The following is a 13,658-nucleotide window of genomic DNA, read 5'->3' on the forward strand; positions in this document are numbered from 1 at the left end:
GCAGCACTCGTCGTGCTCTCTTCGTTTGTCGGACGCCGTGGTGCACTTTTCATCTGGACGAGACGGAAGACGGAACGACGCGGTCAATCGTACAGCACACTTCCAAAAAGCGATACGGATTGAGGAGACGACGAGAAGGAAACGAGCATGGCCGGGACGGAAACTCCGAACGTTAAGTCAGAGCCGGCGAGCGCGCCAGCTGAGAACAGCAACGAGAATCCGCGGGAACGGAATCCGCCGGGCGGCGGCGGCGGAGGCGGTGGCGGCGGAGGCGGTGGCGGCGGCGGCGGCGGTGGTGGCGGTGGCGGTAATCGCGGACCTCGCGGCCGAAAAGGCGGCACGCGTTTTTCCAGCCGCGGTGGAGGCGGAATGGGTGGCGGAATGGGCGGCGGCGCTGGCGGCAGAAACGAGGCGGTAAATATTTTTCTTAATAATCCTGAATTTTTTTCTTTTTTTTTTTTTTTTTTTTCCTCGATAAATTTTTCGCGAGCGTCGTCTCGGCGCCATATTGCCTGTAAAGTGAAACGTAATTTGTCCGGTCGAGCCGGTCGCGCGTTCGACTATCTTTGTAGATTATGGCATTTTTTAACGCCCGAGAACAAATTACACAGGATTTTACTCTGAAATTTTTCGACGTGGTCTCGAAAAAGAGTTTACGCCAGAAAATCCGATTTTTTTACAAAATTTATAGCGTATGGTTATTGAAATTGGTATGAACCATGCGTGTTCTCTCATGATTGATATATGTACTTTTATACTTTACGATATTGCATTAGCTCGTTTAATGTTTAAATATGATGAACGATTGAAAGGATATGAATCATCCGTGATTTTTATAGTCGACCGAATAAATGCAAAATGGCGTCCTTACGTGTGTGAAATGGCGGTTCGTAATCCTAAAATTCCGTTGCACGTGTTTCTCAAAGAGACACATTTTTACTACGTAGAAAATTAATTTAATTATAACAGGTTATTTATTTTGGAAAAATATAAATTCTCAGACATTTTTGTATCTGGAATTTTATTGGAATTTAAAGAATTTTTTCAAAAATTCTTTGATAATTTTTCTCTCATTTTTTCTCTATTATTAAACAACCTAATCAGCTAAACAAATAATGCATTTAAAATATAAATATATACATGTATATATGTATATATATTTATTTTTATGTTTAACCAAACATTGAATATAAGGTATTATATATTTTTTGCAATTTTTAATAATAAAATGAAAATTTTATACAAATGAGAATTGCTTATCTTATGAAAATGATTCAGTTGTTTCAGTGTATTTACTTAAATCTAGTACTTGAAACTTAAGAGTTATGTGTTTTTCTTTTGTATAAGTGAAAAACACTAGGAAATGCATACAATAAAGAAAGTATTTTCGATAATTATATAAAAAAATCTTTAAAATATTCTTTTTATCTCAAATTTTGAACAAAAATATATTTTTTTACAAGATTTGAATAGACACCTTGTATAAAAGACGATTCTATAAACAAATCAATATTTTAATAAGTATATTAATTTTTTTTTATATAATAAAATAAATTAAATATGCTTTAAAGATGAAAATGAATGACTCTATGGATGGAGGGATGGATAATCCATTATCTGAAGGTGGAATGGGTGGAATGGGAGGAATGGGTGGTTCAATGGGCATGGTTCGTGGCGGTGGAATGAGAGGAGGTGTAAGAGGTGGTCGCGGTGGTGGTGACAGAAATATAACCAACAGATCGCAAGACGTAAGTTTTAATATTCTTTTTTACTACTTTTTTATTTATTACATTTAATCGCTATTTTTGATATATCTTTTTTTTACTTTTTATTAAAATGGCTAAATTTGGATATATATTACTTTCAGGATCGATTAATGGAACGAGTTATGGCTATCGGTGGACCCACTCATGAATTACCTCCACAAGACACGACAGAAAAGAAGTTTAGTGGTAGGAATCGCTTGTACATTGGAAATTTAACAAACGATGTGACTGAAGAAGAAATACAAACCATGTTCCAAAAATATGGAGAGATATCTGAACTTTTTGTAAATAAGGAGAAAAGTTTTGCTTTTCTCAGAATGGTAATTATAAATTATATAAAATTATTTTATTTTATTAATCATTACCAAATTATATTACTAGATAAATTTCTTTATTTAGTAATATAATTACTAGATAATGGGATATGAGATGATTATAATAATTACCGTTTGATGCACCATGATGAAACTTTTCGGCTGTTTAATAAACAATGATCATATCATCGTTATTAAAATATTATACTTTTTATAATGGTATATTAGAGAATAATTATTTTTTTTCTCTTATTTCCAGGATTATAAAGCAAATGCTGACACAGCAAAACGTGAATTGGATGGTACAATGCGTAAAGGTCGTGCACTGAAGGTACGTTTTGCTCCTCACTCATCGACGATCAAAGTAAAAAATCTTACTCCTTGGACGTCTAACGAACTTCTCGAGAGAGCCTTTGGCGTATTCGGCGAAATCGAACGAGCAATAGTCAAAGTTGACGAAAGAGGCAAAAGCACTGGTGAAGGAATTGTCGAGTTTTGTCGAAAACCATCCGCTCAGCTGGCTCTGAGGAAATGTACAGAAGGTTGCTACTTTGTCACAGCGTAAGTTACTAAAATCTTTGACATTTCGACACTTTAAGTAAGATATTAAAATATTCGACGTTTTAAAATCCCCGACGCCACGCTTGTTTGATGCATTGCTATCTACAAACGAGTGCCAGTAACAATTGTAGGGGTATAGAAAAAGAGTTTCACATAGGAAACATGGTCAGTTAATCTATAATTTGCTGTGTGCTGACACGTGAAACACAAGATTATTAAAAAATAATTGTTGATATTAAAAAATATAAATAATTATATATAATTATTGATATTTAAAATTAAATTTAAAAATTGATTTTATCTTATTTCAGTTCTCTTCGACCAGTAGTCGTGGAGCTATTTGAGCAACAAGATGACGTAGATGGTTATCCTGATAAGAATTTGCCACGCAAGAATCCAGAATTCTTTAAGGCCCGCGAGATTGGACCACGTTTTGCACAGTTAGGAAGTTTCGAGCACGAGTATGGTACACGATGGAAGCAATTACACGAATTGTACAAACAAAAAGAGGAAGCGTTAAAGCGAGAAATGGCTATGGAAGAAGAAAAATTAGAAGCTCAAATGGAGTTCGCCAGATACGAACACGAGACGGAACTTCTGAGAGAACGTATGTATTCTAATATGTACCAGTATATAAAATATTGTATAATTTACAATAATATAAATAAATGTATTTTATGTCGCAGAATTGCGTATGCGCGAAGCAGATCGTGAAAGACAAAAAAGAGAATGGGAAATGAAGGAGCGACAAGCTGAAGAACAAAGGACTCGGGAAGAAGAATTAAGACGACGCCAGCAAGAAGAGATGGCGATACGTATTAGGAGACAGGAAGAGGAACTGCACAGACGTCAACAAGAAAATAATTTGTTTATGCAGGTTTGTTGAAATTTTTAATTCATTTGTATTAAAAATACTATACAAAATGGAAAATAATCCTATAAGATGCAAAAGATTAAGAGCTGTGAGAGAGATTGGGACACTGATACATAAGCTTGTGTTAAATAAAGTTTTGAATCTTCCACATGCATTTTTCTATGGAAAATCTAGTTTAGTAAATGATTTATTTTTCATACTGTTTTCTTAAAGTGACTAATTATTTTAATTATTATATTTAATTATTATTTCAATTATATATTTATCGTTATTTTTTTTTTTTTTTTTTTTTACATTCAAGGAGCAGGCAATTCGCAGTGGAAGTGGCAAAAATTACGATTCTGTCAGCAACAATGATCGGGACGGATACGGTCAACCTGATGGTAAGTAATGATTTTGCGCATAAAAAAACGGAAATTACTAAAATATATCAAGATATATATAATTTGTAATGTTAAATATAATTTTATAAAATAACTCATTATGATAGACTTATAACTGCACACATAGGTATATACAGCTTACAAACGTGATAAATAAAGATATATACCTATTTATAACTTCTTTTTTCAGTATTTTATTTTTATCTCATTTTAACAATGTATTTGTGTTATTCTTTACAGGTGGAAGCGGCATGCCTGTGGTAATGTATCTTTTTTATATTCTAACATTAAGTTATTTTTTCTTACGGAAATCACTCCTTTTTATGTACATTTTCTTTTTTTCTATTCTTAAGCAATTCAAACTTCAAAATATATTCTCTCATGCGTTTTGCACAAACTTGAGTGAAAATTGCGTCATGCATGATCTATTGCAAAACGCAGATACGTGATATTTACACCATAAAGTTAAATCAGGAGGGTTAATAAAATATTATCCCTAATATTATCCCCAATTGAGCATGCTCTTCAATATAAACAGAGTTCTAATGTCTGCAAAGGCAACAAATATTCCTTTAGTTATTTTGGTTTTACATTCAAATAAAAATATTGTAAAAATCAATTTTTGGTAATTATAACATGTGGAGGAATCAATGATGTGCATAGTAACATACTTAGACAACGAAAGTGACATTTCAGTGACATGAAATGTCTATACTCTAATAATGACTTTTCAAAATAATCTTCATTAATCAGCATTCCGTATGCAAGAAATTTAAACCTATTATATAGCTAGATATATATTAGCTATTACTATATTTAAGATATGAACATATTTCTATTGATAAATCATTTTGCATCTTAAGATGCATGAATATCTTGACTTACAAAATCCATTTCACTTTATGGTGCGAAATCATCCATGGGAACTGTTTGGCGATGCCAAACATTTTACTCCGAAAGTTTTACTCGAATCTCTGACATTTTTATTAAATATTGCCGTTACATATGCGCAATATCTAAATTTTACTACAGCGTTGGGACAAATTGAAAAACTACAATTTTAATTATAAAAAAGCCTTTTACTACTCTCTGCTACAAACATTGTAGTTTTAGGATTAGTGGTGAAATAACACCATTAATTAATAATAACCTTGATAAGTTTATGAATAAAATTTGACAGGTTTTACTGTATATTGATTAATATTATAATATTATTATACATCGATTAATATTATAATTTTGACATAAACACTGAAAAACTGATTTTGGGTGATATTTCTGGTCTTTCAAAATTGACTTTTAAAATAATGCTACGTATGAATTAATGCCTATCATTATGATAATCTCTTAAACTCTTCGTACACACTTTCATGAAAATTATTTAGATCTACAAATATAACCACATGCCACATTGGTCTCTCCACATGATTGCAGACAGGAGACTCTGTAATCTATTATTCTGTTGTAGCGTTAAGATCAATTTCGTTTACTATGGAACATCTACTGTCAAAAACGTTTCAATTTAGTATCGCGGCGTTTATCATGCTTTCTGTGATAAATTATAAAAAGACTGATGTGACGAAAAAAGATATTTGCGAAATAATGTGGTTCCATAGTAACTATGTATATACATATATATTTATATATACACATATATATTGACCAAGAAATGCCCAACTAGACTTCTCCAAGGTAGTTTTATTAAGACATTATCGAGACGAAAATATTTCTCAGGAAATTTAATTCTCATGTATCTTGGCAGATTCTTCAACTAGATTGATCTGAATTTTGTCTATTTGTTTTAAACTTTATAGGATGACTTTAATACTTTGAAATATACTATTTATTAAGGATTAATATTTATACACATTTTTATGTGTCTGCTTATATAATATTAATATATTATATAAAATATTTTATATATATACATATATATATATATATATATATATATATAATATTTTATATTATATAAAATATTAATATTTTATATATTTTATATATTTTTTTATATCTAAAGTAATACTGACTTGCAATATAATACGTATCTAAAGTATGAGCACTACGAAAAAAGTTTGCTTAGAGACCCTGATCACGCCTCTTTGCTGCTTGTGTTTGTGCTCAGAACTTCAAAATTACGTAAAAGCTTAATGTCAGTACTTTACTATCAAACAATGGAAGTTCAGCTACTAATACTGAAATTAATTTATCATACGATAAATCGATGAATTTTGATGGCTTTTTATTCCGACATATCATTATATGCATTCATTAACATAACTCTCTTTTATAAACTTTATTACTCTCTAATTACGAAGCTCGTTCGTAAATTCTTTATCTCATATACAACGATTGTGTGACCATTTAATAATTGTTATACTTTATTGGGACTGGGAGAAAAATTTTATTTAAATTAAACATGTAGAATGTAGGCGTACAAACATGTCGTTTGTACTATGTTATATATATCTGTAGGGAACACATAGACAATTTCTATTTATCGCTATGCGATATGTAAAATGAAATGAACCTTATCATCACCCAATGTATAACATTATCCCTGATACATACTAAACATATCGCAGTTGAATAATTACAAAAATAGCAACCTTCATAATAATCAATTTATCTTTCTTAATCATACTTCAACTGTAATTTGAAACTCTCAATTCGCTGATACGCAATACAATCGCGGAGCGATTATATTTATTGCAGGGTGTATGCTCCCTAGGAAAAAATAGAAAAGCTGGAATTCTTAGGGAATTTTTTTATATCTGGGAAAATCAGAAAATTCTCGCGAAATTTTATTGAGACTCGGAATTTAAAAAAAAAAATTCTTGGAAACTTTGATGATTTTGCTCTATTGTAAATTATAAATATATATATCTATCTCTGTTTATATCAATGTTAATAAAATATTGAATATGCAGTACATATTCTTTATTTCAATTTTTAGTAATAAAAAATGAAAATGTGTACGTGTGAAAGTTAAAAATTTTTATCTTAACGAAAGCTGTTAAGTTTTTTCTCAATACAACTTAAAGTTTAAGTACTTTGTTTTTCCTTCATATAAGTGAAAAGCATTAGAAGATGTGTACAATAAAAAAATTGACTTTAGAAAATTGCACTAAAAAAAATCTTTAAAATATTCTCTTTATCTAAAGTCATTATGAGGGAATTTTTTCCCAAGATTATTTGAGTAGACACCCTGACAATATATTGTTATGTCTATCTATGAGATGCGATTTCCGAGTTTTTACCCTTGGGTCGAAGTCGTGTTTAGGAGGATAAATTGTACGAGGTAAAATTATGGAAGTATAGTAAACGATCATACACTGATATTCACCTATTGATATTGCCTTAAGGAAAATATTGTCTGTCTTGTCTATGTTGGGCATTCTCTTGGTCTAATAATCAATCGATGTCACAGAACGTAAATATATCCGCCAGAAAAAAAAAGAAAAAATCTATATTAATAAGAGCTGTATTTAGCGCAGTGTACACTGCGTATACATCATCGCACAAACAGCAATCTAACATTGTATTTTCCCCTTTCTTTTCTATGTGATTTGACGAAAATTGACGATGACCTGTGCTGCTGTCAAACATGGATGGTCGCCCTGAACCGTACGGAATGTACTTATGGTACATCCGCAAATTACACGCACACGCGTATCGTGCGTTGTTCCTCTGTGATGTGCGAACGACATTCTCATCAATAATTGCCAACAAAAAACCGATCGGCTTTCCCATACAATTCTTATTCTCTGCGGCTATATCTATAGGATCCAAAATCCTTCATGGATGCGTATAATAATATGGATCGCGGTAGTCGAGGGGGAGGCTATAACGATGATCGCGGACAGATAATGGATTTAATGGACATGAGGGTTGATATGGGCAATATGGGTGGTAGCCGCGGGGGTAGTGGTGGTAGTGGACGTTGGCAAGGAAACGACCGAAATCGCCCGGACGATTATCCTAACAAACGCCGACGATATTAAGCAACGCGCAATGTGTGGAATCTTGTTCCGATTGATTTCTCAAAGTGACACTGCAAATCATACTCTATGTCCCTCATTCATTTCTCTCACTTTTATATCACCTGTCTATCTTGATAACAAAAAAAAAAGAAACCCAAAGAGGAAGTGGAGGAGTAGTAGTAGTAGTAGTAGTAGTAGTGTAGAAAATCGAATATGATTTATGAGAATGATATATTGAACATCATCTGGTATAAATATCCCGATTTGCAAAGATATATGAGATGCGTGAAAGTTTGAATTTAGACACCATATAGTGTTTTGATACTTTGACAGATTCTGTGTCCTCCAGATGACATTTCTTCTCGAACATGTACTCCCGAACAATGTACTCTCGTTGGATATATCACAACTAATATATATATTGAATTATTAAGAAAATTAATGCTGTCAATTTATTATACGTTTTAGAAATCTGCTTCAAATTGCTGTTTCTATACGCTGAGAGGTCCGAGCATAAAACTATCATTGATTCGAAAGTAATATAATAGTCACGTACATTATTTTATTGGACACGATTTATTTCGCAATTTCATCTTCAATTCATGACTTAAAAGTTGTCATAAACTTGAGTCTTACATACTTCATAGTTAACGTATTTCATATTTATGGTATATAAATATAAAGAAAATATAATCTATATATCATAAATATATAAAATCATAAATTATAGTTAATTTATCTCATATGTATTATATACGAGATAAATTAATTATGAAGTAAAATTTAAAGAGACGTTTAGTTCAAGATTATTAGAAAATATAAATAATATTAGGATTAAACCATAATATTAGGAACAAACCACAATTTCGCTTTTGTCTTATGACATGGATTTTCTTCTGAATACGCCATGAGTTTATTGAATTTTTTATAGTGCAAATTTGGACAATATCATTTACAATTCTTTCATAATAAAGATTAGATTATATTTACTTAGCGGGCTACAATTTTTTACATTCTGGATGAAACTAGATCGCACTTTATTATTTTCACTTTATCTAAAATATGAAAACAATATTAATGTATAAGCGACAACAGACCTCATAACTGGAATGAAACGTTTCCAAGCAAGATCTGCACTAATACACTTGCTTTATCTCGAGAATTAGTATTATGTCATTGTCTATGTGTACTGAGCATGGTGATTACATCATGATATGCAAATTTGTCAGTTAAATATATATTGATCAGTGATTATTTTAGTATAAGATATTATATATACACATACGTGCAGTGTCATCTGCAAATATAATATTCAATACTTTGTGAAAAAACTTAATCTATAGAAGCGTAATTTTAAAAATAAAGGTATACAATATACAAATTTACATATACACATATTAATTACTGAATATATCTATCTCTCTATTTCTTTCATATAAATTGCGTACATAACTGATTTAAAAAAAATTTTTTTACAAATATTTTATGTAATATTAAAAGATTATATTTTTTGCTATTACATAAAATATTTCCTGATTACAGTTCTTTTACTTTCAGTTCAACGATTTTCTATATTTCTTCTGTAGGCAAGATTTTATAAATTGAAATTATTTTCAGAAAAAATTCCTAAAAACTGTAAGCTGTATGCTTTATAATTATTTAACTTTTTTTTTTTTTTTTTAAGTTCACATGTATTTAAAAAATCTAAATTACTTAAGTGTACATCATGTACAATTTGTTTACGAAAAATTAGAATTTATAAAAATTGTTATTAAACAAATCGATGCGCGCATCGTAAGTTTACAGAAATTAAAATTTATTAGAAAATATCGTTAAAAAAGGTGTTATACTAGCTGAGATTTTCTATAATGATTAGAGTATTTGAGACAAGATTTATAAAAGAATTTTAATAAGAATCTGCAATTATTAAAAGTTGTGTAACTAATTTTCATTATTTAATTATACATCTAAAGTTTTTAATTCTGATCTACGATGGATGGTAAAAAAAAGACGCGTTCTTTATAAAAGTCTTATATGTCTGCGGTTCAAGGATTTTCTATCAATGTAATTGCCATTTTCATTATTTGACGATTTTGTGTATTATCCCAGTTCTTTAAGAATCACTATGAATAATGAGGAAAAAAAAGGATTTTCTGTCTTGAAGAATCTTCCGCGCGCGCGCGCGTTCCAGAAAGCAGTATAGTAATAGCGACATAATATTCATTTAGAACTGAATATAATTAATCAAGAATCTTTTTTAACGGAGAAGAGACTGCAATCACAAGATAAGCTTACTTACTCGAAACTGCTAGTCAATGAACTACCTGTTAACGAGGTGAGTAAATTTTGTAAAACTGTTATTATATATATTATATGCATAATTTTACTTTAATCTTCGGGTGGGACGTTGAACCATTAGCAAAAATTACAAAGTGATCGTTTATCGATTACTCAATATGAGTTATGTATTTTTATACACAATTCTTTATTGTGACTTACTTTAAAACATATATATATATATATATATATATATGTTATGTGAGTAGACTGTGTATGAGGATTACTTTGTAACGTTTGCTGACAGACTTTACGTACTGATAAAGTTGATAGGAATATTTATAGTGGGATAACAAACATGTAGAAACTAATATTGTTCAAACGGGATGACTTTTTACATTTCGTAAATGCTTTTATCTCCGACTCGTTTATTAATAAAAAAAAAATCTTATTCTATAATAAATTTTTTACTCTAAATAATCATGTGTGACGAATTAAGCATTTGATCAGCCTAGACGGTACTTCTTTTTACCTACGACAACCATAATTATGTGGACGCGTGCTTTAATAAAAGGTTGTCTAGGTCTATCTATTGAAATCTAGGCTGTGATATAGATATAAAAAATTTAACAAATTCTTACTTTTGTCACTTTGAGTGACAAGGAAAATAAGGTGATGCATATTTTATATTAGTTCTGGGAAATGAAACAAGTTTTTATATAGCGATGATCAAAAAATAATCTCGTGAAATAGAAAATGCGCACTTTGACTATAAATGATTTACGGGATAGGAACGTTTTTAGCACACATGGATATTATATCTCTATAAACTAAATGCGAGAAACAGATGTCTATAATTCATTAATTCCTGTGATGCAGCTTTATAGTTCTCTATAAGAAATATTTCATAATAATATAAACTTTATATATATATATATAAAGAGAGAGCGAGGGAGAGAGAGAGAGAGAGAGAGATGAAGGAATTCAGAGATTTACAAAGATGTTTTTGTAGTTAATAACACTACACATAATTTCTTCAAAATTAAATTTCCAGCGCAAACCTAGTCAAATTCTTGAAATTGTTTTAGGTACATAAGTATTTTCATCTATACTGCAACGTTATATGATAGAAACATATTACAAGCTATTAGAATAGATTAAAAATTGACCATTTTGTGGCTAACAAAACTTAAAAACATTTTGAATCAAATTAGGAATTATCCGATATAATAACTCTTTTTAAATCAATATTACACAATTTTTATAATAATCGCATAATAACGACATATCTATAAATGTTTTAAATGTCATAATTTTAATTTTAACACATTTCAGCACAATTAATAAATTTTTTTATGATCTATATCTGAAAAGTTTTTTGTAATATTTTTTTTTGTGTTTTCTGAATCATATCTTTAAGAATTATATATATATATATATATATATTTATATATATATATTGCATTTTATATTTTATTTAATTTATATAATATATTTAATACATGTATAATACATGGCCTTAAAAATCATTATACTTTAAAATCTTGACATAAAATACATAATGCTATTCGTATTCATCAAACAACATATACTTCGCATTTTTATAGGCTGAAGTTAATTACATGGACGTCCAAGTTTTTCAAATTTAAATCATCTAAGGACATTCTTAAAAAGCATATATTTATCAAATGTTATGTGTTTTCAGATTAGCGCACCAGCTGGTTGAACAGAAAGATCATTCAGAAATATATAGGTACTTTTCAATATTATTTTTCATATTTAATTAGCTTTTAAACAATTTTAATTCACAATTAGAGCCTACATGTGCGATTAAATTTCTCTCTTGCGTAGATATGTCTAAATTTTTTAAGCTTATTTTATTTTTTAGCTGATTTCTTAATAAGATTTGCACGTTGAAACGTAAACATTTAGAAAATCTGTGATAATAAAACAATTTCAATTGTACTGATTACGCTTACAAAATTTTATCGATATTGAATATATTTTTTTACAATTAATGTATAATGAATAATATAATTTTTACCATTTACAGTCTGATATCTTGAAACAACGCTGATGCTTGTATACATGAAGTGCTTGATTACATGAAGTACATAATACCTGGTCCATATGTTTTAGGTTTGTAAAATTTTTAATATATCTTTATATGCGCACATACACAACACACTTTACTGTTTATTTTATTGATTTTTGTTTGTTATGATAATAGATTTTTTATAAATGATTCTAATAATTTGTAATTGTTTTAACGTACACTGAATCTAGTCGAGATATTATTTGTATGATTAACACGATAACATTATACGTACATGTCGTTAACTTACTATTTTGTATTACTGTTAAAGGTCCATAATAGAAGAGGAAAAAAAACGCAAATTGATATGATACATGGAACATATTGATCGTAATTAAAGGTAAAAATATATTGTTAGAAATATTTAATAAAAAAATATATTTTAATATTATATATTTAAAACATGCACATATGTTTTAAATATATAATATTAAAATATATAACAGTAAAATATTATGTGTGTATATTCTAAAAACAGATAATGTATAAATAATATTTAATATTATAATTTTATCAATATTTATAAAATATCAAAATATCAAGACTGCAATGATGATATTCTTTCGGGGCTGAAACCTGATGAAAAAAAAAAAATTCCAACGTGTACATTTTTTAACTGAAGCAAGTCTTGAATTATATTTTGTTTTTCGATTAATTAGATATCTCCTGATTTTTAATTGAAATATGTTTTGTACAGGGATTACGAGGCACTCGAGAGATTCTAATAATTTGTAATTGTTTTAACGTACACTGAATCTAATCGAGATATTATTTACACGATAACATTATACGTACATGTCGTTAACTTACTATTTTGTATTACTGTTAAAGGTCCATAATAGAAGAGGAAAAAAACGCAAATTGATATACATGGAACATTTCTATCATAATTAAAGGTGAGAATATATTGTTAGAAATATTTAATAAAAAAATACACATGTTTTACATATATAATATTAAAATATATAACAGTAATATATTATGTGTATATATTCTAAAAACAAATAGTGTATAAATAATATTTAATATTATAATTTTATCAATATTTATAAAATATCAAAATATCAAGACTGCAATGATGATATTCTTTCGGGGCTGAAACCTGATGAAAAAAAACAAATTCCAACGTGTACATTTTTTAACTGAAGCCAGTCTTGAATTATATTTTGTTTTTCGATTAATTAGATATCTACTCCTGATTTTTAATTGAAATATGTTTTTGTACAGGGATTACGAAGCACTTGAGAAATTTTTCACCAACAAGTTAAAGAAAGGTAAAATCTGTTCATATTTATTAATTTTAATATTTAAAAAATAAAAATTGATTAAAAGGTCATACATGATAGAAAATATATAAATTGAGTGAAGAATATTACATAAAATGAATTAAGCTGCTTTATTAATT

General features: G+C 29.1%; 1 protein-coding gene across 2 annotated transcripts in view; it reads left to right on the plus strand.

Annotated features, from left to right (window-relative positions):
• The window catches only part of LOC140668448 (protein no-on-transient A), a 15,715-nt gene continuing 2,057 nt past the window's right edge, over positions 1 to 13,658 (plus strand). The window contains exons 1-13 of one of the 2 annotated variants that reach the window (XR_012047175.1): positions 1 to 414; positions 1,572 to 1,748; positions 1,868 to 2,086; positions 2,340 to 2,641; positions 2,953 to 3,248; positions 3,328 to 3,518; positions 3,817 to 3,898; positions 4,139 to 4,158; positions 11,864 to 11,911; positions 12,212 to 12,297; positions 12,525 to 12,593; positions 13,085 to 13,149; positions 13,481 to 13,527. Coding sequence is in view for 1 of the 2 variants with exons in the window: in XM_072897446.1 (XP_072753547.1) it covers positions 148 to 414; positions 1,572 to 1,748; positions 1,868 to 2,086; positions 2,340 to 2,641; positions 2,953 to 3,248; positions 3,328 to 3,518; positions 3,817 to 3,898; positions 4,139 to 4,158; positions 7,684 to 7,902 (1,773 nt within the window). In the remaining variant the exon portion in view is untranslated. Of the gene's footprint in view, positions 415 to 1,571; positions 1,749 to 1,867; positions 2,087 to 2,339; positions 2,642 to 2,952; positions 3,249 to 3,327; positions 3,519 to 3,816; positions 3,899 to 4,138; positions 4,159 to 7,683; positions 8,320 to 11,863; positions 11,912 to 12,211; positions 12,298 to 12,524; positions 12,594 to 13,084; positions 13,150 to 13,480; positions 13,528 to 13,658 lie in introns of those variants that run through there. The other variant, XM_072897446.1, reaches the window with a different exon arrangement.

The sequence above is a fragment of the Anoplolepis gracilipes genome, chromosome 8 (assembly GCF_047496725.1).
Source record: "Anoplolepis gracilipes chromosome 8, ASM4749672v1, whole genome shotgun sequence".
Classification (NCBI taxonomy): domain Eukaryota; kingdom Metazoa; phylum Arthropoda; class Insecta; order Hymenoptera; family Formicidae; genus Anoplolepis; species Anoplolepis gracilipes.